The sequence below is a fragment of the Mus musculus genome, chromosome 9, assembly GCF_000001635.26.
Source record: "Mus musculus strain C57BL/6J chromosome 9, GRCm38.p6 C57BL/6J".
Lineage (NCBI taxonomy): Eukaryota > Metazoa > Chordata > Mammalia > Rodentia > Muridae > Mus > Mus musculus.
Window position 1 is genome coordinate 57,910,718 of NC_000075.6, and position 25,990 is coordinate 57,936,707.

Here is a 25,990-nt window from a genome sequence, read left to right on the forward strand (position 1 = left end):
CTTCACATATATCCCTGGAGAGCGCGGGAATCATCGGGCTATTGGCTGCTTTCGAAAATTCCACACTGAGTCTCCCTACCTCAGGTGGTGGTACAATTGTGTCTGACAGAAAGCTACAACCTACTGGCTTCTAGGACCTCAAACTGCTCGTGCTCGCACTCACGCCTCCTAGGACCCGGAAGCATTGCCACTAGCTGCTGGACGGCCATTTATAAGGGGCTGGGTCTCAGTGAAAACTATAGTCCCCAGAATGCAGCGCGGAGCTTCCGGTTTCCGGCAAGAGGACCAGAGTGAGTGTTTACACCGGCGGCTCGCTGCGGCCGGGTTCCTTCCGCGGGACGGGTGAGGGCGCTGGGCCCCCTCCCTGGGCGCGCGGGGCTCTCGTGGGTCCGGAGTAGCTAACTGGTCCCACGAGAGAGGTGGGGTTGTCAACATTGTCCCTACTCACGACTAGGTATCTGTGACCTTGGGCCAAGAGACTTCAGCTTTCTGAGTCTTTATTCCTGATCTGTAAAATAAGGACAATGATGCCAGTTTCAGGAGACAGTTGTGAGGATTGAAATCGGTATACAAAAACCTCCTTTCTCGCTTTAAACCTAAAGGTGGATAGTACCTTGAAGTCCGCTGGGTCGCACCACAGTTTTTTCTTAGCCTTGTCTTTACTGCAAGAGACCTCTTTGGCAGAAATAGTGTCTGTAACAAGGACTGGTCTTGCGGTACAAGGCTCTTGCACCCTTTGAATTTTTAGATTTATTTTGTGGGCATTCATATATGTCAGGCTGGGGACTGTGTTAGAAAAGCTCTAGTCTTGGCTTTCAAGAATGGGGGGGGTTTCACAAATATGAGGGACGCAATGAGAAGTTGAGAAGTAAATAAGTTGTACAAGGGAAAAAGCAGCAAAGAGAAGGTAGCTTTCTAAGTCTGGCATCTGGTAATGAAGCTGGCTGACTTGTCCTCAAATCTATTGATTTGTGTTGCTCTTTTGCCTTGAGGGAACAGGGAATGTGTGACCAAGAAGAGAGCATGGAACCGATGTGTTTGTGTGGGTCTTGGTAGGAGTTTGCTAAGAGGCCAAAAAGGGAAGAGAACTTATATGCAAAGACAGGAGGTGAGCAGAGTTACATATAGGGGACAACTTTGTTATGAAGTATACTTACGTGTGTTGTTATAAAGGGGCAGGGCTGGGTCTATTGAAGAAAGCTGGTAGGCGTCAGAATAAATGGGTTTGTAATCTGGCTGTGGAGTTAACACCCACCTGTTCATAGAAGTGCTTTGGGATTAATGGGGGCCTTCTAAGCAGTTAAGTTTGTTAGATCTGTGTTTTAACAATAAGACATTGGGTGGTGCTATAGATCTCTGATAAGGGCAGGCAAGAGAGACAAGGGCCCTCCTTAAAGTGTTGTTATAGCTAAATCAAAAGCTGGAGAAGAAAACCAGAAATGAGTGTGTAGAAGGGAGAGGGTTGGGTGATCTTGCTTGAACCTCACAACATTCCTATCCAACTGATTGGCCTTTTGTGTTTACTTTTTTTTTTTTTTTCTTTTGTTTTTTTGAGACAGGGTTTCTCTGTGTAGCCCTGGCTGTCCTGGAACTCACTTTGTAGATCAGGCTGGCCTTGAACTCAGAAATCCTCCTGCCTCTGCCTCCCAAGTGCTGGGATTAAAGGCGTGTGCCACCAATGCCCGGCTTTTGTGTTTACTTTAAAGGTGAAGAAACTGAGGCATAAGAGAAATCCCTTGTAGTCCACCAGAGAAAGAATTAAGGGAGGGACACTAGGTTCTAGTTCTAGCCTCTTAGTGCTACACCTATGTTTCTCTAGCAGTAGTACACTGAAATGATCTTTCCTTTATTCTTGTTGCAGGGAGAGATGAGTAGGGAGGTGGGTTGACTTTTAACCGTTAATGCCTTATTGTTTTACAGGGAGAAAGAGAGAGCGCGAAAGAGAGAGGATGTCTCTCTCAGACTGGCATCTGGCAGTGAAGCTGGCTGACCAGCCACTTGCTCCAAAATCTATTCTTCAGTTGCCAGAGACAGAACTGGGAGAATATTCCCTAGGGGGCTATAGCATTTCATTTCTGAAGCAGCTTATTGCTGGCAAGCTCCAGGAATCTGTTCCAGACCCGGAGCTGATCGGTGAGTCTTCATTGGCAGGAGCTGGGTTGCTGCTCTTGCCCCTGGGACAGGAGGTAAAAGGGCTTGTTGCCTCCTTCCAGAGTAAGTTTTACATGAGTGAAAACATAAAACATGACAAAACTGTTGTTTGTCACTTTAGTCTCATGTTACACTGAACTACGTTATTATTTAAGACTCTTCATTATGATGTTGTTGAAGTCTTTTGTCTGATCGAACAAAATTAGCAAAGACTTGCAGATGAGACAAGACTCCTCAATCTGTCACCTAAGACTTAAGGGATAATTAGAAGGATGTTTTTGTTTGTCTTGATGGCTGAATAAAGGGAAGGCCGCAAAATAGGAAATGAGGTTGGCAATGTACTCCTAGTGGAGGAAGGAAGAGCTTTCGTAGAGAACAGTCAGATTAGATTAGGAGCGAAATGTACGCTAGCCAAGGGTTCTCCCTGGTGAAGACATTCCTATCACAGGTGATCAGCTCCATCCTCTTTTTTCGGTTTTTCGAGACAGGGTTTCTCTGTGCAGTCCTGGCTGTCCTGGAACTCACTCTGTCCAGGCTGGCCTCGAACTCAGAAATCCGCCTGCCTCTACATCCCAAGTGCCACCACTGCCCGGCAGCTCCATCCTTTTTGATGTTATATTTTTCACATTTATGTGGAATCACTACTCTCTACAGGGTTGAGCTTTAGAGGTGTACTGTGCATATACTTCTTAAATAAGCATTTGTACTTGATAAAGTTGTTTAAAATGTTGGGGTTTTGTTTGTTTCAAGACAGGGTCTCACTTTGTAGCCCTGGCTGGCCCAAACTCACCACTTATCTCTGCTTATTGAGTGCTGGGATAAAAAGTGTGTGCCAGCACACCTAGTCAAAATGTCTTTTATTTATTTATTTATTTATTTATTTGGTTTATTTATTTATTTATTGTTTTTTTCGAGACAGGGTTTCTCTGTATAGCCCTGGCTGTCCTGGAACTCACTTTGTAGACCAGGCTGGCCTTAAACTCAGAAATCCGCCTGCCTCTGCCTCCCAAGTGCTGGGATCAAAGGCGTGCACCACTACGCCCGGCAAAATGTATTTCTTAATGTCCCCAACACACATTGTGCTGACGATTAAATCCTGGGTCTTGTATATGGTAGGGAACTAGTCTGCTACTGAGCTGTATCCAAAGCCTATTTATATGACTTTTTTTATTTTAAAGCAAGATCTTAATAAATTGCTCAGGCTAGCCTCAAATATCTGGGATTATAGATATGTGCCACTACACCTGGGAGAAAGTCTTTTTTTGTATGTATGTGACGCATGTATGTGAGTGTACAGAAGTATGCACTCGTGCATGCATATGAAGAGACCAGAGCAGGATGTCGGGTGTTTCCCCATCTCATCCACCTTATTTCCTTGGCACTGAATCTGAATCTTCTTCCAGTTTGGGTTAGACAGCATGGGCTTGGTGTCAGCTTGCTCTCTGCCTTCAGCCACTGGTATTACAGGCGTGTGCAGCCATGCCTGGCTTTTTATGTGGGAGCTGGGGACTTGAACTTAGGTCGTAATGCTTGCAGAGTGAGTGTTCTTTACCTGGTGAGTTGCTTCCTATCTCCTGAGTGCTGTCTAATTAAAATAAGATTCTCAGGGGATAGAAACCAAATTGCTTTGAGAAACAAAATATGAATAGGCAGGTTTTTTGTTTGTTTGTATGATTTCTTTGTAGATTTGATCTACTGTGGCCGGAAGCTAAAAGATGACCAGACCCTTGACTTCTATGGTATTCAGCCTGGATCCACAGTCCATGTTCTCCGAAAATCTTGGCCTGAGCCTGATCAGAAACCTGGTAAGGGAGAGTTTGTCCTCAGTTAGATGGGCAGAACTTTCTAGTATCTCCAAGGGAAGAGCTTGTGTGTTCCTGGGATACAGTCCTGGGTGATTACCAAAGTGGTGATAGGTGCTATCTCTATCCTTATTGGTTTAGATCCCCATTGGTAAATTAAGATGTGACGTTGTTATTGTTAACACCACTAATAATAGATATATATATATTTTTTTTTTTACTTAATAAGTTCATTAACCATTGTTTTCTAACCATGTAGTGTGTATGGATCTATTTAAACTCTTTAGATCAACAGTTGATTTTTCAGTAAACTTTACATTCTTTTATTATCGTTGCTCTGTTCATTAGACAAAAGCCAGGAACTTAATTTGTTTTTGTAGTGCTATAGTTCGTTCTTGGTTAAGCAACTCTTCCCACAAATTCCCTCAGGTGATGATTTGTTCAGTAAGCTAACACCGCCTGCTGAGCTCATAACTTACCTCCAGAAATATTCCACTAGCATTCAAGTAGCTCTCGGAGAAACTCTACAAAACCTAAAGCCCTTTTAGTTTATTAATGGAAGTTGCTCTTGGAATTTACAATTTAGATTTTGTGTTTGTGTTTTAAACATGTCTCCATGTATAAAGCTAAGCTATGTAAAAGAGGTCAGCATTGTTAAATAGCAGTTTGACATTTTTATTTGTCTGTGTCTGTTATGAGTGGTTATCAATTTTTTTTTTTTTTTTTTTGGTTTTTCGAGACAGGGTTTCTCTATATAGCCCTGGCTGTCCTGGAACTCACTTTGTAGACCAGGCTGGCCTCGAACTCAAATCCACCTGCCTCTGCCTCCCGAGTGCTGGGATTAAAGGCATGTGTCACCACGCCCTGCTTGTGGTTATCAATTTGAAAGTTATTTTTTCAATTCTAAACAGAACAAAAACATCTTTTGTATCCATATGGGAAGTGAGAGAGGAGAGCAGCCTGGCATCCTAGGATTAGGTGATGCTCACAGCCAGACTTTGGAGTCCCACTGTTTATAGGGTTCACCATGATGAGTCAAGGACATCCTGAGACATCATGGATCAAGTGGAAAATAATATCCTTGCCATTTCTGAACAGAGACAAAGCCCATTCATTGTCCAGACACACAAGAGATCACACACCCCTCTCCTGGCTGATGAGCGGGACTGTACCTCTTCTACGTCGAGCTTTTACCTCTCTCAGGTTTGCCTTTTCTCTTGAGTAGGGCTATTAAAAGCCTAAGAATAAAACTGACCCCAGAGCAAAAACTGTTTCCATAGAATCATCCATGCAAGCCCAGATCCTCTGCTTTTCTAATATCCTCTGATGGAGCTGCCCCAGAGTTCTCGTGGTGTGTATTCTCCTCCGCGTCCTGAGCCTTGAACCTAGCTTGTTCAGGTCAGGTCTGTCTCTCTGCTCTTCCACTAGAGGACATTGACTGAAGAAAATGAATGATTGTGGTTTCTGTAAGCTAGTTTCGTTTGTTTTTCCCGCCATCAGTATGTTACATAATCAGGACATGGTAGCTAAATAACACTCTAGCACTTTATAGATAAAAATAAGATCAGAAGAATATTTGTTCCAGGTCACCTAATTAAAATGAATGTTAGGACTAGGATATGAACCCAAACTATTCTGGGCTTGTGTTTTCTTTTGGCCTGACTGCCTTTCTTTCCCAAAGGGTGTTACAGCGACACCCAATACTCTTAGCAGCTTGTGCCTTAGGACATTTAGAGCCTTTTTCTCCTTGTGTCATCTGCAGGTTTATTTTTGAAACAAATGGAATTTTTATTGGGAGGTGAATGTAAATTTAGTTCTGAAAAGAAAGTTTTAAAATAATAGTACTTTAGATATTTTCTCCTGTAGTATTCTTCTAAAAGTAGGTGGATTTGATGATACACTTTCGTAGTCCTACAATAACAGGCCAAGGAAGGAGGTTACTCACTGAAAGCCAGCCTGGTTTAAATAGTAAGATTCGGTCCCAAACAACAGGGATGAAGCAAACAGTCGCCCCCCACCCTAGAGTTGGTGCATTTCTGTAGGAGGAGAATCTGCTAGCCTCTCTTCTTCTGCCTGGCTTACTGTGGCGGTCTCCACTGCAGGTTGTGTGTGTTTGTGCGCACATGTATGTGTGTATATATATATATATGCACACACATACATATATACATACATACACATATATATTTGTATATATATGTGTATGTATGTGTGTGTGTATATATATATATATGTATGTATGTATGTGTGTATATATATATATGTATGTATGTATGTATATGTATATATGTATGTATGCATGCCAGGGCCTCACTTTTATAGCCTAGAACTTGTACTCTTTCCTTTCCTTCTAGAAACTAGGATTAGAAGTATATGCTACCATACTCAGCTTAACTTTTTTATGTATGTATATGTTTATTTATTTATTAGCAGTGCTAAGATCAAACATTTTACTACTGAGCCATACTCTGGGCCAAGGATCTTACTTAAGCTTTCAATTTGAGCAGAGATAGTACCCTGGTCTCCAGCCACAGAAAGCAATTTGATGTTCCTTCAAAGCACTGCCTCCTCAATTCTATCAAGCCTTCCTATGTATTTTTACATAGGCTTTGAAGACCTTCTTCCAATAACATTTACTTTGCCTTAATTTCCCCTCTAGGATGGTCTCCTAGGAGTCCTAACTTGGGTCCTTAACTCATATTGATGCCTAGTCACTTAACCAAATTCAGTTTAGAACACTGTTAGACTTCCTGTATGTTGAATACAGTGTCCAGAAATCAAAAGTGAAGTTGCTATTTGTCACATGATAAAATTTTGTTCAGAGTTTTTTTCTTTTTTTTTTTTAAGATTTATTTATTTTATGTGAGCATACTGTTACTCTCTTCAGATATTCAGACACACCAGAAGAGGCATTGAATCCCATGTGAGCCATCATGTGGTTGCTGGGAGTTGAACTCAAGACCTCTGGAAGAGGTCAGTGCTCTTAATCACTGAGCCATCTCTCCAGCCCCAGTTCAGAGGTTTCAAATTCCTTGACCTTACTTCCCTAGTCATTACTGCAATTCTTTCCTGGGATGTTCTTACAGGCATCAGTATCTCTGCCCAGGGCCTCAATATGGTATTTTATAATTGTGTGCTTGTTTTAGTTTCATTTCTCCTATTGCCCCAAGAGTTTTTAATGGGAAGGACTCTTATTTGTGTGTGTGTGTGTGTGTGTGTGTGTGTGTATGTGTGATTTGCCTTTCTTGTGACTTGCTCATAGCAAGATTCAAAATAAATGCTTGGTTAGGTAATTTACTTGTGGTATCTATTTTCAAAGGAGCCAGCCCTCATGGTCATGATGACATGGTTGCTGCGCTGACCTCCGGGCATAGAGCTCACGTTGCTTTGAGAGCAGTGTATAGAGTTGGATGCTATGACCTAGATTACCCTGAGGATAGTGCTGAAGTGTGGACCAGGATGAACTTCCTGCTTGTTCCTATCCCCTTCCCAGATTTCCTCCCCTATAAAATAGGTGCTGATAGTCAGGTAAGCAAATGCAGTTTAGACCCCTGCATGTAGAATACAGTGTCCAAAAATCCTAAGAGAAGTTGCTATTTGTCATATGGTGAAAGTTTATTCAGAGCTTTCACGTGCCTTGCACTTGCTTAGTCTGTACTGGGATTCCTTTTTTTATTGTGGTTTGCTATTTACTTATTTGTCTATTAGTGGTGCTTAGGATCAGATGCAGGGCTTAACGGGTTGTTGGACACAGGCTTCCCCTAGCCCAGTTTGTGTATCTTTTTATGAATCAAAAAATATTACTGGAGCTGCAGAGGCGACTCAGAGGTTAATATCACTTTCTGCTCTTCCAGAGTACTGTGGTTCAGTTCCCAGCACCCACATGTAGCTCACAACAAACTGTACCTCCAGTTCTAGGACATCTGGTGGTCAGGAGCTCATGTGGCACACAGGCATGCAGAGAAATTATGTAAAATAATTATTATATAAAATAATAATTAAAAGATAGAAAAGTAAAGGAGTCTAAAAAGTATTATAAAAATTCAAAAGAAAATAACAAAGAAAGAATTACCCATGGGCCTGTCCCTCTAAGAGCATGTTATTCTTTTATCTTGCTCCTTCCAGCCTTGGACCATATGCAGACTGACATATTTTGCATAGTTTTACCAGAGAATGCACATCCAACTTTGTGTTCTATTTCTTTCTCTTACCATATTGTGTCAGCATAGTGTTATATCGTTAAGATGCCTTGGCGTACACTTATTTTAAGTTTCTACATAAGAGGCCACTGACTTGATTATACATTCTTTCTTTTCAAATGTAAGAAGTCTAGAATTTCTCCAGTGGGCTGTTGATCAGAAGAACCTCTTTCATGTGACAAGATCCCCCTCTGTTGGAACTTTGTTTTATGTACTGAAGAGAATTCATTGAGAGTGTAAATTCCAAGTTTGTGACACAAATGTTGGGGTATTTTTTGTTTGTTTGTTTGAGGTGGTGCTTACATTCTTAGAGGGTGATGAGGGAAGGGACTCTGTAGACCAAGTTGTACCTGGACAAATGCTGAAGTGATTTGCCTACAGTTATGGTAATGATAGATAGAGCCTGGGTTGTAAGATAACTAAGTGTCGTGTTCTCCAGAACCTGTGGACAAAGTAGCTGCCCTGAGAGAGTTCCGGGTCCTGCACACTGCCCTGCACAGCAGCTCTTCCTACAGAGAGGCGGTGAGTTTGAGCTAAGACTGTAGGAGTAATGAGAACACTGGTTGTTGTTTAGCATAGGGACTGACAGTACATTGCCACAGCAACCAACAGTACCTCTGGGAGTTTTTGCCATGTCTGTGGGCCTCAATAGACTCCTATCTTTCCCCAAAGAGCCTGTCTCAGTCATGCATTGGTTGTAGATTCCCTATGATGATAATTATACACCTTCTCCTCAGACTGGCCTTACGGGCCGACTGTGGTTACAGCTACAGAGTCTACACACCTTTTCTAATGGGACTAGATCCTTGACTTTTGGTGAACTGCCTATCACCTCTTAAGCATGGATTTCCCCAATGGAAAAATGGAGAATTAATACAGCTGTGAACTTCCTTCCTAATGTATACAAATGTGAAGCAGTCATTGTATGGAGATTGGAAGGGCCTTCGGGGAGCTGGAGGAATTGTTATTGGGCTGTGAAGAGAGCATTTTGTTTTAGAAATATTACAAATAGGGATGGTGAGAGTGAACCACAGAGACTGTTCTATTGTGGTGGTCTGTATACAACCCTCCTATATAAGCACTCAAATGGAGGAAGTCAAGAAAGTGTGGGTGTGTGATGAATGTATAGTGTTAGCTGGTGTGCTAAGCCATCCTTGTTTCTCCTGCAGGTCTTTAAGATGCTCAGCAATAAAGAATCTCTGGATCAGATCATTGTGGCCACCCCAGGCCTCAGCAGTGACCCCATTGCTCTAGGTAAGTACAAGAAAAGATTTGAAGAAATATGAGGTTTTGGAAAAGGAGAAACCAGGAGCAAAAAAGGGCCATGACCATGCTTTGAAGAGGCACTGCTATTGAGGGATGAGGGAGAGTAGTCAAGGTACATTCCACACACCTAATGGCTCTCCATCGTCCTTTGTGGCAATTCTGTGTGGCCTAAATGCAGGAAACTGTGGGGGAGGAGGGAGCATTCCCACTGGAACAAGATACCCATGACTTTGTTTCTCCTCTTTTCAGGAGGGCTGGTTTGGGATCCAGTTGAGTTGCTTGCTTTGAGATTTAATGCAGCTGCTGCTGCTGCTTCCTGGATCTTGCCAGTGTTCCACTGTGTTAAGAGAAATCTTGGTCTCTTCCAGGGGTTCTCCAGGATAAGGACCTCTTCTCTGTCTTTGCTGATCCCAACATGCTAGATACGTAAGTGTAGCCATCATTTTATAGTGTGCCATTCCTCACACGGTCAGGCTAGAAACCTGGTTGTTGCCCTGGGATCTTTTTTTGGAGGCCAGTTCAGTCTCTCGCCAGGTCTGCTTTCTAAATGTGTCAAGATGTAAGAAGCGGCAAGGGCTGCTTAAGGAATAGAAAAGCCCAGGGATGGGAGCATGTGAAGTGTGGCTCAATGAAGCAGTGTGGAGAGAGAGAGAGAGAGAGAGAGAGAGAGAGACAGAGACAGAGACAGAGACAGAGACAGAGACAGAGAGACAGAGAGAGAGAGAGAGAGCGCGCATGTGAAGTGTGGCACAATGAAGCAGTGTGGGGAGAGAGAGAGAGAGAGAGACAGAGAGAGAGAGAGAGAGAGCGCTTTGTGTGCTAGGTTGATTTCACTTAGTAAATGTCAGGAATTTTAAGCTCGGTGAAGTAGACATAGGTATATAGGGCATAAAATGTTAGAGCTGTAATGACAGTAGTGACTCTGTCCCCTTGTTTTGCAAATGAAGACGTTAACTGCTTTAGGAAGAGAAAGGAGTCCTCAGAGGCTGCCCATTGTATAAGAGGTAGTGTCTGGACCCAGTTCTGAACCTTGAGCCTACCAGGCTGTATGTTCCTATATTCTATTATGCCTTGCCTATAGTTTTGCTTTTTTATCTGTGTGATAGGTTTTCAGTGGATCTTAAAAACTGAGCCTTTCTGACCCTTCTAAGGTCAGATCATCAAGATGACAGAACTTCCTGGCAAAAGACGCTGAAGAGTGGGCTAAATGTGGGGCCACACCCCTGTAATCCCAGAACTCCGGTGGCAGAGGCAATCACAGTAAATCTGAGACTAGCTTGGCCTAGAGAGCAAGTCCTCTAGGGTAACAGCCAGCCAGAGATAACCTGTGAGGCCCTATCTCAAAGCCAAAACCCAAACTAAAGCAAAATGACCTTGGGCTGAAAACTAAGGGCATAAGGGCAGCCTGGGGTGCTCTGCTCTACTGGCTACTCACACTGTCATGGACAAGGGTGTCTTTTCCTTAGTCTGTCTTTTCTACCCTTCTTCTAGATTGGTGCCTGCCCACCCAGCCCTAGTCAATGCCATCATCCTGGTTCTGCACTCTGTAGCAGGCAGCACCCCAATGCCAGGAGCTGACTCCTCTTCCCGAAGCATGCCCTCCAGCTCTTACCGAGATATGCCAGGTGAGGCCCTCAGGAGCTGGTCGTAGCTCAGGGATTGGCTTTACTCACAGCTATGTATAGTGTTGGCATAGGGCATGAGTCAGGAAGAGCATCTGTCCTGTAATTTTCCGAGGGGAGAGAAGAGATGGGAATTTGGAGCATAACTTGAGCTGAGATCTGGAGCTGCGCCGGTGCTTTTCTGTTCTTCCTCCTGGAATCTGTTCACTCTCCTCCAGGTGGCTTCCTGTTTGACGGGCTCTCAGATGACGAGGACGACTTTCACCCAGTGAGTGCCATGGCAGCCTGCCCCTTGAGGGAGATGGTCCTAGGAACTAGCTTCTCCTTAGTACCTGCCTGGGAATTGGTCACAGGGACCTTTGGGGTCCAAGGCCATGTCATAGTATTCCTTTAGAAAGGTGGGGCCTGGGGCTGGAGAGATGGCTCAGTGGTTAAGAGCACTGACTGCTCTCCCAGAGGTCCTGAGTTCAATTCCCAACACCCACATGGTGGCTCACAACCATCTGAAATGGGATCTGATACCCTCTTCTGGTGTGTGTCTGAAGACAGCTATAGTACAGTTGTACACATAAAACAAATAAATAAATATTAAAAAAAATAAAAAGAAAGGTGGAACCTTAGGAAGTCTTCCTGGGAACTGGGGTGTGGGGTGTGGTTCTTTTGTCCTAATTGTGGATGCCTCTCTTTTTCCAGAGCACTCGGTCTACGCCCTCTAGCAGTACACCTAGCTCCCGCCCCGCCTCCCTGGGATACAGTGGAGCTGCAGGGCCCCGCCCCATCACCCAGAGTGAGCTGGCCACTGCCCTGGCCCTGGCCAGTACTCCAGAGAGCAGTTCTCATACACCAACTCCTGGCACCCAGGTATGGAGAGAGGGTTGGCAACAGTAGGCCAGGCTGCCAAGAGTGGAACTCCCCTGTAGTAGATATGATTGCCTAGCACCCTGGTGGTAGATCTCTTTGCACTAAACCATGGGGCCCTGGTAGGAATTTCTCACCTGAGGTTCAGGTAACTCCCCTTTTGACTTACTTGCCTTTAGGGCTCAGAAGTCCACTTTTAGCACAGGCCTGAGTGGTCCCTCTTACCTCCATAGGGACTAGATATAGAGAGTAAGGTTCTTAGTGATGATTTGCTCCATCTCCAAAGCTACCTCTCTCAGTACTGGGGTTCTAGGTTGGGCCTGAGGCCTCAGAGTCCTTTTCTCTGGAGTAAAAGAGAATGGGGACCTTTTCTGCCCACATAAATTACATTTAGGTTCTCCATAATACAGTGTAGTTACCTAACAGGCCTCTGTTGGAAAGCAGGAGTCAGGTACCCCAGGAGTAGTGTGGGGTCCTGTGACTATCTGCTGTGAAACTGAGGCAGCTCTGGGCAACGCTGACTATTTCTTTGAATCTAGGGCCATTCTTCAGGCACCTCGCCAATGTCCTCTGGTGTCCAGTCAGGGACACCCATCACCAACGATCTTTTTAGCCAAGCTCTCCAGCATGCCCTGCAGGCCTCTGGGCAGCCCAGCCTTCAGGTGAGTCTCCCCACCTCCAGGTTTTCATGCTGAGTTTGGCATGCTTAGCCTTTTTCTGCACACTGGAGGCTGGAAGCCTTCCCTCTAGGAACACCAAGGGCAAATGTATGGTAGTTTGACAGGTGAGCCTTCCCAGAAAGGGCATATTGTTCTTGTGGCTTCCCATTCTTGCCTGAGCAACTGTAGCCTGACTCCTGTGGTCATAAGGAAGTTTTAGTTAATCATTTATTCATTCATTCATTCAGTGAGCATTGACTGAGCAGTAAGCACATATATAGGGCCGGGTTGAACTGATAGACTTCAAGAAGAGCAGGTCCTTTGCCCCTGCCATGCTAGCACACGATTTGGGGAGCATCTTGGTTATAAGCTTAGCTGCTTAGGGTAAGAGCCTAAGCCAATCTGAACTGAGAGAAGTTTAAGCTGATTGGTAGAGGTCAGAGGTTTGGTAAGCCAGGTAGTAGAAGGGTTTTGTAATGGGGAAGAGACAACTGCCTGATGGAACAGGTGTATATAGATAGGTATATGTGGTATACTCAAAACTATATGGCTAGCATGCAGTGTCATGGCGTAGAGCACCCTGAGATGGGATCAGAGAAAGAGGGTAAAAGCCTAGGTAGAAGGGGCCTTGAATGTGGTCCAAGGAGGTTAGATTTATCTGGTAGTTCTTGGTAGTTCTTGAGAAGCTTTAAGGAGAAAAGGGTCAGCTACATGGAGAGTCAGCGTCTCAGCATTGTATCTCACACTGTCAAGTGAGCTGTTCGCTTTATGCCTGATGTTCTTACTTACAGTGAATCTGCAAAGGACACATCAGTCTGAGTTTGTTTGTGTCCCACAGCTATGAGATGGTAAAAACTTTCATAAAAAAGGAGGGGGGAACAGACCTTTTTGGTTTTCACTATTGTGTGTGGTGCGCATTGCTGAGATGGACACCTGTTTATCTCCAGCGCGATGCCTGTTCACTAGGCTCCAAGGCTCCAGGCTTTCACTGCCTCTGCCTGGTATGAACCAAAGTTGAGATGATGTGTGCATGTCTCAGCCTTCTACAGCCTCACTCCTGCCTATGTCTGTTTGTCTTCCTACCACCTTCTCTTCATATATAAAGTTTTCCGTAAGTTGTATATTTCCTTTCTGTGATGAGGCAGACAGTAATGAAATTATGAGGTACTAGAAGAAAATGTGGGTAAATTTATTTGAATCTTTACATCAGGGAATGCTTCTCATGGCTGAAATCTAGAGTCTAGGAGCCATTATATACAGTCGTTCTAAATTTTGAGTTTGACAAAGTGGAAATTTATTCCTGGAAAACCACAGCTTAAAAAAAAAATCAGTAGCAAAACCTAAGCAAAGTCTTAGGACTCTGTAACCCTATCAGACAGTTGTAAACGTATCAGACAAGTGGTACATCTTCCTGAAAGAGAAGTATAAGCCCCAGCATTTCCTAGGAAAGCAGGAAAGTGTGAATAGACTGTTCTGAGAACAGGCTCTTACACGCACAGGACTCCTAGGAGACCCATTTCTCGGAAATTGTCCCAGAAGTGTTTGTGTATATAGACAATGGAAGCTTCACGGCACTCAGAGTCACGGCAGCATTATTTGTAATGGCAGAAGATTGTAAACAGTCAACCAAGGGCTAGAATTTGTATTATATGCTTGCTAAAAAGTTTTTGTAGTAGGGCATCGTGGTACTCTGTGATCTCAGCACTTACCAGGTTGACATAGGAATGTCATGAGTTGGTGGATAACATGTGCTATATAGCAAAACTCAATTTGACACAAGGTAGAGTCATATGCAAGGAGGGAGTCTCAATTGAGAAATTCCTTCTGTAAAATGGGTCCGTGGGCAGTCTGTATGGCATTTTCTTAGTGATTGAAGTAAGAAAACCTAGCCCATGTGGGCTGTTCTGCCCCTGGGCTGGTGATCCTGGGTTCTATAAGAAAGCAGGCTGAGCAGGTCATGAGGAACAAAGCAGTGAGTAGCATATCTCCATGGGCTGCATCGGCTCCTGGCTCCAGCTTCCTACGTTGCTTGAGTTCCTGCCCTGTGTCTCCTCAGTGATGAACTTTGTCAGAGGCCATCTTTGAACACTACTTGGTAAACTGAGTCAGGCAGTGAGGTGCGGTGGTGGCGATTGGGGTCAGTGATGAAAGCAGCTGATGGAGGTCAGCACTAAGAGGGGGTGATGGACGGGGATAAGTCCTGATAGCAGCTGACAGGGGCTGCTACCTATGACAGCCAGCGATAAGAGAAAAAAGGAAAGGGGAAAGTCATACACACACACACACACACACACACACACACACACACACACACACACACACGAGAGAGAGAGAGAGAGAGAGAGAGAGAGAGAGAGAGAGATTGAAGCAAAGGCAGACTTCAGCATTTTTTTTCTCTTAGCCATTTTATACCTCTTAAGACAAAGTTTTTCTATGTAAGAAAATTACCTCATAGCCACAAGTTACACATTATCTAAAAATAATCACCACAAAAACATATTCTTCAAAAACAGAATAAAATCATGACACAAAAGGAAATTGCAACAGGATTATTGGTTATGTATTCCTTTTTTGAAACTTTAATGAAATAATTCTTGTCTTTTTTTTTTTAAGATTTATTTACTTTATGAATATAGTATACTGTAGCTGTCTTCAGACACACCGGAAGAGGTCATCGGATCCCATTACAGATGGTTGTGAGTTGCTGGGAATGTAGTTGCTGGGAATTGAACTCAGGACCTCTGGAAGAGCAATCAGTGCTCTTAACTGTTAAGCCATCTCTCCAACCCCCTCATCTATTTTTCTTTCTACAAGTTTATTGTAACTCCAAAGCACTAATTCTTTTGTCCTAGATTAACAGAATTTAAGCAGGCCAAGTCTGTAGTAGCAGGTTTCTCCCTGTGCTTGATTGACAGCAATCTGTACTTACGAAGGAACAGGACATCTATCTTACGTCTTATTTTTGAAGTCTTGATCAGCTAGACTGGCTAATCATCTGTTCTCTGTACTTATACTTAGAATTGCTTATTCTTTACTCATAATCTTTCTATTTCATGGTACACACCGAAACCTGTTACCACATCCCTAGATCACAAGACCAAGGAACGCAGGCCCAGCCTGGAGTGAATGCTTTCTTTTATCATTAACTTGTCCCAAGCCTGTTTTTCTTGCTTCTATAATGCATGAGCGCTCCCTGTGCTCCTGTCTCTCATTCCTGCCGCTCTTGCCAGTCTGTGAGGGAGGGGCATTCTATTCTTAACTCTAACTTCAAACTTTCTATCAACTATGCTAACATCCCAAAACTACTTAAATCAAGCTAACTCTCCAAAACTACTTAAATCAGGAATTCCATAAAATCATTAATTCATCTAAACAGCATTATCTCAAGAACTTCTTTCATCTTCATGTTGATCTGCAGGAGACTTGCTCAACAGAGTGGGCTATCACCCAGGAAGTAATTACACCAGGCTGTAGGCAATGAGGGTCTCTCGGTGTCCACTCACACCAAGCCAGATGAGTGAGGAGCATGGCAATGGCAAACATGAGAAAGCAAGCACGTCAGTAGCAAGGAATCCTGGGAGAAGTCTCTGGGTCACGCCTTTCCAGAGCGCACATTGTCGTCGCTCTAGGGAGCTCACTTGCCCACTGTAGCTCTTCTTGCATGGCACCCGCCAGTACTTAAAAGCTATAAGGTAAAATAAACCTTTTTCTTCCCAAGTTACTTGTGATCATGGTATTTTATCACAGTGGCAGAAACCCTGACTTAACACAGTGTACTAACATAGAAAGATCACTTTCCACTACACCTCATGGTAAACACAACTTAAGCTAGGTGTGATGACATGTATCTATAATCTTGGCACTCAGAAGGTGGAATTGGGAGTTCAAGGCTATCCCCGACTATATAATAGTAAGTTTGAGGCTAGCTTAGGCTGCATGAGATCCTCTATCAAACATTCAAAAGCAAAACAAAAAGTAAAACCAAAATGAAAATACAATAAAAAATAAACAAAAACAAAACTAAAATACAACTTTAGCTTATTTTTGCTGGTTTTACCCTTTGACAGTTTCATACATGTTTTGAATATAATTGATTTTGATTACCATCCTCTGACCCTCTTAATATCCCCCTCATCCCTATCAAATCCTTCCCAACACCGCTGGTCTCTTTCCCAAACTGATGACTTTTGGGTTTGTTTTGTGTCCATTAGTTTGCCCAGGCCTTCTGTATAAGCACTGGATCAGAGCTATCCACTGGAGCCTGGCGAGGTCACCAGTGGGCACAAGACTGAAGGCAGTGACTCTCCCTCTCCTTGACTCTAACAGTAGTAAATAGTTCAGTAGGAAGGATGCCTCCAGCCCCTCCTCCACCCATCCTGACTATCAGCAGGCCCATTGTTTTGCTTTTGTTTTTACATTATTTAACTTATTATTATGTGTATGTATGTGTATCATGTACCATTATATGGATTCCAGACTCAGTCATCTGGTTCCCAAGGCAAGCACTTTTACCCACTGAACCATCTTCCCAGTCCCCATGGGCCGTTTTGGGAAGACTCAGTCAGTGTAGGCATCCACAGCTGCTGTGAATTCATTATTGCAATGGTTGTGTCTTGCTCAGAGAGTAGCATTTTGTAACTCTTCGTCCAGAGCTTTCACTTTCACTTCTTCCGAAATGTTCTCTGAAGTTTAGAAGGGATAGAGTAAGTGTCTTGTTTTAGGGATGCGCACTAAAGCACCATGTACAGTCATGAATCTTCATTCATCACCATTCACTGGAAAGACAAGCTTCTCTGATTGAAGCTGAGAGGAAAGGAACATAGTATCTGTGTATAAACAAATATTTAGAAGGCAGTTTAGTACAGTGCCAATTTTTCTAGACAACATCATTCAGTCCCCTTCCCCTTAGGGCTTTTGGTCAGATTTGTCATATTTAGATATAGAGTCCCTTGTGTAGAGCAGGCCTCAAAGGCAATCATAGAACAGTTATTTACAGCTGTAATAGCAGTGCCACCATGTGCAAGTGGAGCTTCTTATCTGGTTTCATGTGGAGGGTTCACAGGTGGGTAAGACCCTTCTCTTACAGTAGCCTGCATAGAAACTTGTGGGATTATTAAAAAGCTTCCAGCAGGGGAATCTTCCAGCTCAGTTCCAGTGTTATTTCTCTGTTTCGTGCTACCAAAGTGTTGTCTTCAGCGATAAGGTTTTATTGTCTAGTTCTGGTGGGCAACCAAGAGGAATGGAAAGAACCTGTATTGTTTTGTGGAGCTCTGGAACCTCCTTAACCAGTAACTCCTTAGTAAGTATCCCACCCTTGGCACTGCTGTTTTGTATAATCTATAGCTTCTAGGAACAGCTTCTCCAAACCATGAAAGGTTTACTTAACAGGTTTCTTTGTGACTTTTCACACCACCTTTGTTTTGGGTGTGTTAGGGTAGCTACCCTCCTTGTTTCTTCTATCACAACACCTACCTCTTCCTTGCTTAAACCTTTCCATTCCAGTGCCCTGCATCTCTGCTTTCATAGAGCCGACATTCTTCTTCATTCCTCTCTTAAGGCAGCTTCCTCCCAGTGGCCTCTTGGTGGTTTCCTGACATCTGCAGTTACTCTCTCTCTCTTTTTAAAAAGACTCACTGGGCTTGAATTAGAAGTGCCCTGTACTGACCTCCTAAGGGAAGAACCAGCACACCTGTCTCAAAGCTAACCTCAAAATGTGTGCATTGCGTGTGTGTGTGTGTGTGTGTGTGTGTGTGTGTGTGTGTGAAGAACCAGCACACCTGTCTCAAAGCTAACCTCAAAATGTGTGCATTCTGTGTGTGTGTGTGTGTGTGTGTGTGTGTGAACAAGTTTTTGGAATTTAGGCATTGAATAATTTACACTTTCTCTTTACTATAAAACTTCATGCTGGGCAGTGGTGGTGCACGCCTTTAATCCCAGCACTTGGAAGGCAGAGGCAGGTGGATTTCTGAGTTCTGAGTCCAGCCTGGTCCACAAAGTGAGTTCCAGGACAGCCAGGACTACACAGAGAAACCCTGTCTTGAAAAAACAAAACCAAAACAACAACAAAAAAAACTTCATTGGCTAGAGAGATGGTTAAGAGTACCAGCTTCTCTTCCCGAGGTCCTGAGTTCAATTCCCAGCAACCACATGGTGGCTCACAACCATCTGTAATAGGATCCGAGGCCCTCTTCTGGTGTGTCTGAAGACAGCGACAGTGTACTCATATACATAAAAAAAGCAACAACAAACTCATTTGTTTTCTTCACATTCAAGTGTATCTTCAGTCTTTATGATGTCCCTATGCTATGGTCCCAAACATCAGTAGCTTTGCTGTGTGTCTTCTCTTTTTCCTTTCTATCCTGAAAATACAACCTTTTAAGTCTATGACTGTTCATCAGGAGCCTTGCTAATCCTTCTGCCTGACCTGTCTTTCCACAGATCCAGTGGCAGCCTCAGCTGCAGCAGTTGCGTGACATGGGCATCCAGGATGACGAACTAAGCCTCCGGGCCCTACAGGCCACTGGAGGTGATATCCAAGCAGCCCTGGAACTCATCTTTGCTGGAGGAGCCCCATGAACTTCTTGTACCTGAACACCTAGCAAATTGCAGAGGCTGTTCCTGGCAAGAAGCACTTGTGAAGTTGCTTCTAGATTCCCCACCCAACCCCACCCCAATATATCATATGCTCCCCTTGCCTGCCGTGTCCAGTGCTTGGCCTTCTTATTGACCTCAACTGGTGGGAGCAGCTTGGCAAGCAAGATGCATGGTTGTGGTGCTGTGGTTCAGGGTTCAGGTTGATCCTTACGTGGTTTAGATCCTGGGCCAATGTCATGGGGGATGCTGTGTAATACCCATATTCATCTTAGACAAGTCCCTAGCAATAGCCCCCATCTATTTTGGTGCTTTAGAGCCTGAGGCTGAAGTGAGCTACAACCCAGTCTTCAGGGTAGTTGCTGAGTTACAGAGACGGCCAGAAGAGACTATGACCTCTGATGAAAGTCTGGGGAGTGACCAGGTGAATTCTGGATGTGGCATGAGAATATATCAGCTGATTCCATGTCCCTACACTGGCTGTGTCTCACCAAACATCCTTTGATGTGTGTTCTGTAATTCAGGACTCAAACTGTGCCAGGAAATGTGTCCCTTTCCTGTGTCCTAAAGGTATAAAGACAAGAGCAGTTAAAAATACTACTTGCACCAGCAGTACAAACACAGCTGAACTCTAATACCAAGGAGAACCCAGCTGCTGCTATCTGTCTGCTCTGGGTCTGAGGTGCTACCTGCAGCATCACACAGGTGGCCAAGTTGACAAAGTGGGTTTCATGTGCTTCAAATCTGTTAGGGGGGAAAATGGCTATCCCTATAATAGTTCTTGGACTCATTTGGAGCTGATGTGGAAGGCAGAAGCCCAGAAGTTTGTCCCAACTTTGGCTTTGGTAGACATTCCATTCACACCATCTCTAGTCATGGCCTTGTTGCCCCTGCTTGTCTCCTCTTGGGACAGAAGGTTTCCTGTGAAAGTATCTATAATCCTTTTCACCTCAAGGAGCCACATGGAACTGGTCTGTGCTATTTCTCCTCCTGTAGTTTAGTTACTTGGTGATTCTATGTGGCCCTTTGAACTACCCTCCTGATCTTGGTCCCCAGCACGTCTTGGTCTGTATGACCTTTATGTTAGTAATAATCTTAAGGAGAGGTACTCAGAAGAAGACATTATTCCAGATATGCCCTCAGTCCATTGTAATTTTTGAAGTTTCTGCATTTCCTTCATGATCCTGAGTTGATGTTGAGAAGTATTGTGATAGAAGCAAAGGCCAAGGGCCAGTGGTAGTCCGATGGTGCTGATGCTGCACTCCCTAGAGCTTGCCTCCTCTCTTGGTTCTCTTACTCTGCTCAAGGCTCCCGAGCTCATGCATCCCTTTCTGCTGCAGAACCTTTGTCTTTGCCCTTTCTGGAACAACTCTTGGTACCCGTTACACAGCTTCCCAGAATTGAGTGAACAGTTTCCCTTGTTTGTCAGGTCTTTCCTCCATGGGCTTGGCACATTGGCTTTGCTTCCTGTGGTCATATTTTAAACAGTCCATGTTGAGCCTGATAAGTGCCCCCACCGAGCCCGGGGCTTTCCGTGGGCTGAGGGCTCCTTCCTTGCCATTGTGCTTTTCACTCTTTCAACAAACAGCCTCTCTGTGTCATGTAAACATGGTGGCCTACTTGCTCCAGAAGAACTGTGCTATTGGTAAGGCAGGCAGACCTTGCCCACTAAACCCTGATGAAAGCTGGGCCAGACAAGGCCAAGGCTGAGTGGGTGACTCAGGGGGAAGGAATCACTTAGATTAGTAGTATGTCCCTTAAGAGAAGCTGCCTGGGGGAAGAGGTGTTGGAGCTAGAATGGAAGGTTAAGGAAGCAAGTGTATGTGCTGTGTGCCTAGCTGTGGAGAGGGGATGTCTGTGTGGACCTGCTGGTGTGGAAAGTAAGTTGGGCACCACAGGAAGTCAGAATTTTAACTGGGGAAGCAGCTTTCCATCTTATATAGGTCATTCTAGCTTCTGGTTGGTGAATAGATTGGCAATAGACAATGGAGAAGAGTGGAAAGGTTGAGGCAGTGGGCCACTTTGGTTGACAGAGGTCTGGCCTGGCAGTAAAGGGGAGCTTGGGGGATAGTTGCTATAGTTAAAACAGACTCCAGTCTTTAGGGAGAGGGTACTCCTAGCATTGCCATTAAACAGATGGAGACAACAAGGTTCAGAGGGGGAAATCCTGTCAACAATTTCATGGTTAGGAAGTGGGCAGCTAGAAACTGACTCTGGTGTAGTTTTTTTCTGCAGCTGTGGCCTTTGAGATGGGAGGAGTAGGTGATGGGGGCCGTCAGCAGGCTAAAGAGCTCGGGTTTTCTCCTGAGGGGTTCTCAGAAGAACACACTATTCCAGAGATGCCCCAGCAGCCTATTCTTTACCTACTCTGCAAAAATGTTTAGGTTTCCACATTTCCAGTCTTGAGTTGATGTTGAAGAGTATTTGCCGTAGCAATGAAGACTCAGAACTCTCTAGGCTTCTGGGTGCCAAGCCTTTTGTGCCTCAGTAATCTGCCTGGAGCCCTGCCTTGTGGAGTGTCTATGCAGGACAGTGGGGCGGGGTGGGGGTGGGGTACCAGATTTGTATGTGAGATAATCTGACAGCTGTGTGGAGGCTGGATTTGTGGGAAGTGAGACTGAGGATGGGTAACCAGTGAGAAGGTTCGTTATCTCCAGATGGGACACTAGGACCTGCAACCTTCTGCAGCAGGAGGGGAGGGATGTGAGGTGTGAAGGGCAGACCAGATCTGGGGGTGGGGAAAAGGGGAGGCAGGATGTGAGTAGGTAGATGTTGATGCTGCCAAGAGTAAGGGGTACATTTGGAATAATGCAAGACCAGTTTGGACATAGTGAGCTTGAGGTACTCCAAGACAGCCAGGCAGTGGTCCTTGGGCTGAGATAGTCATCAGGAAATTTCAAGTTCAAGGCTATGTTGGCATCTTATGTGGAAATCATCTCTCCAGGAGAACGTGGAAGAAAATAGATATCCACAAAGGAGTTAGGCTTTATGGGAAATGGTGACTGGGAGATGTGAGAAGGAGATCTACTTCTGGGAAGGAGAAGGGGGTCACCAAAGTGGGGTGAAGGAGGTGGACAGGGCATGCATGGTCAGTGGCATCAGCCGCCAGGCAAGCCTGGTCACAGAATGCCACCTTGCACTTAGGGATGTAGGCCTGGGTACACTGGAGCTTGAGCTGGGTTGCAAGAACTGGCCCTGAATAAGCCATGGGCAGTGGAGGTCAGGAGGCCAGGGATCCTAGTGAGGGAGCAGAGGTGGGGCCCAGCGAGCATTTGCAGTTCAACAGAGGTGAAGTTGGAATTGATGACAAGAACTTTTCTAGGAAGCTAAGGGGAAAAAAAGGAAGAGAGACCCTAAAATAGAATATGCAAATATGCAGAGATGGGTGAGCTTTCTGAACAGATCTTTCTCCTGATATAACTCAAATTTGGCTGGGCTGACACGGACTGGGCTGGCACAGCTTGCTGGGCACATGGGCCTGGGTTCTGCTCCTCGCCTCAGCCCCATCTGGCCTGGGCCCCAGACCAAGCTCTCAGAGCCCTACCCTGAGGTGGCTTCTCATTTCCTCTGCCACAGGCCTTGGCAGTGATGGTTTGGTGAGAATGTTGGGGGAATTTATTGACATGCCTCTGTTTGCCTCCCCTGACACCCACGGTTCGGCCTTCTCTGGCTCTGGGCCATAATCATGTCAGCTTGGTTACACTGTTCCTGTGGGCTTGGCCATGTCTTGGTCCCATACATTTATTCTGCAGTTGCTGGTAACAGAATTCATCCTTCCCCAGGCCAGAAATGCCTTTTCACAACGACCCAGGCTTCTGCCTCAGCAAGGCTAGGTCCCAGCAGTGCTGTGCAGTAATGCTCATTTATCGGGCATTCCATGCTGGGATTGAGTTGAGACCCATGGTGCCATCTCAGTGCATTCTCAGAACAACCTTGAAAAGCAGGTTTTTATTATCCTGTGCCCACAAGTGCTGCCCATTAGGAGATGTAACTATGTTGGGAAACCAGCCTTTCCAGGGCTTGGGTGAGACAGTGTATCCAATAGCCATCCTTACTGTCACCTAGGCTCTGTCCCCAGCCCACAGTCTGGAAGCTACCTGGGCTGAAGAGTGTATTAAACCCTCACCCTGAGAGTGGCAGTTTAGGCATGGGAGGGGAACAAGCTTCTATGTCAGACCAACCGAAGGTTAGATCACTTCCACACATGGCTTGTATTCTGGGAGCCTCAGTTGTATCCTGTTTGACATTTTATTCTAAGTCTATAGATACTGACAGTGTGTGTATTGGAGACACATGGCACTCCAGAGCTGGGTTGGGGACGATTCAAGGAGTTGGAATCCTACCACATAAGGTAGCACAAGGGGAATCCAAGGTGGAGGACTAGAATAAGCCTTTCATTGAGAAACCAAAAATCCAATTGCTAAGGGGCTGGAGAGATGGCTCAGTGGTTCAGAGCACTGACTGCTCTTCAGAGGTCCTGAGTTCAATTCCCAGCAACCACATGGTGGCTCACAACCATCTGTAATAGGATCCGGTGTCCTCCTCTGATGTGTCTGAAGATAAATACAGTGTACTCACACACGTTAAATGAATGAATGAATGAATGAATGAATGAATGAATGAATAAATAAACAAATGTATTCTGGCTTCAAAAAAGAGGCCATCTAAAACAAATCCCCTCAAATTTGGAGTTGAAGAGGTTGTTCAGTGGTTACTTATTAAGTATTCAATTCACAACTACCTGTAACAGCAGCTCCAGGGAATCTGACACCTCTGGCCTCTGAAGGCATCTGTGTACACACAGACACACACACACACACACAGACACACACAGACACACACACACACACACACACACACACACACACACACACACACACACACACAAGATTTCAAAGAATTTGACCTAAATTTATGAAGGGGCTGTATTCTATAAAGTGAATAGACAGAATTGTGTAGCTTTAGACCACTATTTGGCAGTCTTCCAGAGGAAGAAACCTTTGTGCAGAGCTAAGAAGATGGGCAGAGGTCCTCCATGATGGAGTACATTGTCATCAGAGGCATGTACTTAGAGGCTGTCTGAGGCCACGAGGGCTGTGTTAAGAGGCTCCTAAGTTGGACTGTATGCATGCCTTTTGAATAATGCTTTTGGTCCCAAGAAGTGCAATTTGTGAGTTCTTACATCCATGAGAAAAGGTGAGTGATTTTTTGGAGCACTGGCCTATATGTGGTCTTCTCATTGCTAGGGTCCTAGCAAGCCCAAGGATCATATCAGCTGGGAGGGTCCGGGCCTACCCTATGTAAAGCATAGTAAGAGTGCATGTCGTCCAGGGTCCAAGCAAAAAAAAAAAAATGCCGAAGGTACCATGCTTTACTCCAGGCCAGAAAGGAGCTGGTTAGGTAAACAACTGCGTCAGCTCTTCTTTCTCACTTGTGAACAAAGAAACCATGGTGGCTTACACCTATGATCTCAATACTCAAGAGGCTGAAGCAGGAGGATTGGTGTAAGTTTGAGACCAACCTGGACTACAAGAGAGTAAGACCCTGTCAAGAAGAAAAAGAAGAGGAGGAAGGGGAGGAGAAGGAGGAAGTGGAAGAGGAAGAGAAGGATAAGGAAAAGAAGGAAGAAGGAGAAGAAGGATAAGGAAAAGGAGGAGGGAGAGGAAGAGGAGCAGAAGGGAGAAGGAGGGAGGAGGAGGAGGAAAGAAAGGAAGGAAGAAGGAAAGGAAAGAAAAAAAGAATCAGAGTTGGCCTGGGACAGGGCACTGCCAAATAACTTAGCTGCCAAGCTGAGATAGGAACTTTCCAGATCCATCTAGTCAGGAGATTTTGTTACAACTGATGGGTCACATGTGATTTCATGTGATTGTATCTGATCCAGGCCCTGGAGAGCAAGAATGGAAGCTCAGAGATGGGTCTGTGGCCTGGGAATGGGCTGGAGGGAGGAGATTTCTCTGCAAAGGTTTGGGAGTTTCTGTCCTGTCCCTAAGACTTGCAGACACCAGGTGGCGCTCCTACCACAAGCCCAGTGCCATCTAAGAGTGCTAAACTGTCTCACCCAGTCATACTTGAGCTGACCGCCTTAACGGAAGGTGAAAAAGTCTAGCTCTTCTCTGCCTGTCCTCACTAAATATTCCTCTCTGGATTTTCACATTTTGATCTCATTGAGTTTTTAACAATTTAGGGTAGAGATCAAATGAAAATGTATGTTTGCGACAGATACAGGTATAGGCTGGCACTGGGCAGTGCAGACCAGAGGGGCTAAGTAATGTGTGTTTTTCAAGTCTTTCAATCAGAGTTGGTAGCTGGTAGACTCTGATCCGGCTTAGGGAGAGAAAGCAGGAGCTTGAGAACAAGCTGGTGAGGGTTTGGAGATGTGTGGTGTGGTGAGATGTGGTACTGGGATCTGTAGAGCCTAAAGAGCTCTGCACTCACTCCTACCCAGGCACACCTAGGCATGTGGCCAGCAACAATGGTAACTAAAGCTACTGTGCCATGCTTGTGAGACGGACAGGCATGGTGTGCAGAGTGGTCCAGATGTGGCCTAAAAACTGTTTTGTTTCTTAAAACTTTATTTATTTATTTATTTATGTATTTATTTATGTATGTATTTATTTATTATTCTGTGTATATGGGTGTTTTACCTGTTCACATGTCTCTGCACCATATGTATACACTGCCATCAGCCCCTGGAACTGGAGTTATAGCCAGTTGAATGCTAGCATGTGAGTACTGGGAATAGAATGTGGGTCCTCTGGAAGAGCAACCAGTGCTCTTAACCATTAAGCTATCTCTCTAGCTCCTAACACCTGGCATCATGCATCCGTGTTAACTTTTTTGGA

General features: G+C 44.8%; 1 protein-coding gene across 10 annotated transcripts; it reads left to right on the forward strand.

The window, feature by feature from the left end:
* Positions 1-260: 260 nt before the first annotated feature.
* Positions 261-19,253, forward strand: Ubl7 (ubiquitin-like 7 (bone marrow stromal cell-derived)). 10 transcript variants are annotated; one of them, XM_006511406.4, is made up of 12 exons: positions 261-342; positions 1,000-1,108; positions 1,921-2,133; positions 3,837-3,956; positions 8,592-8,674; positions 9,322-9,406; positions 9,787-9,844; positions 10,910-11,043; positions 11,259-11,308; positions 11,734-11,901; positions 12,438-12,560; positions 18,996-19,253. In XM_006511406.4, the coding sequence occupies exons 3-12, from the start codon at positions 1,950-1,952 to the stop codon at positions 19,131-19,133; spliced, it is 1,143 nt and encodes a 380-aa protein (XP_006511469.1). In that variant the 5' UTR covers positions 261-342; positions 1,000-1,108; positions 1,921-1,949; the 3' UTR covers positions 19,134-19,253. The 10 variants fall into 10 exon arrangements, with proteins under 10 accessions (XP_006511469.1, XP_006511471.1, NP_001116345.1 ...); XM_030244566.1 differs by having other exon boundaries at positions 274-290; XM_030244563.1 differs by having other exon boundaries at positions 301-565.
* The last annotated feature ends 6,737 nt before the right edge of the window (positions 19,254-25,990 follow it).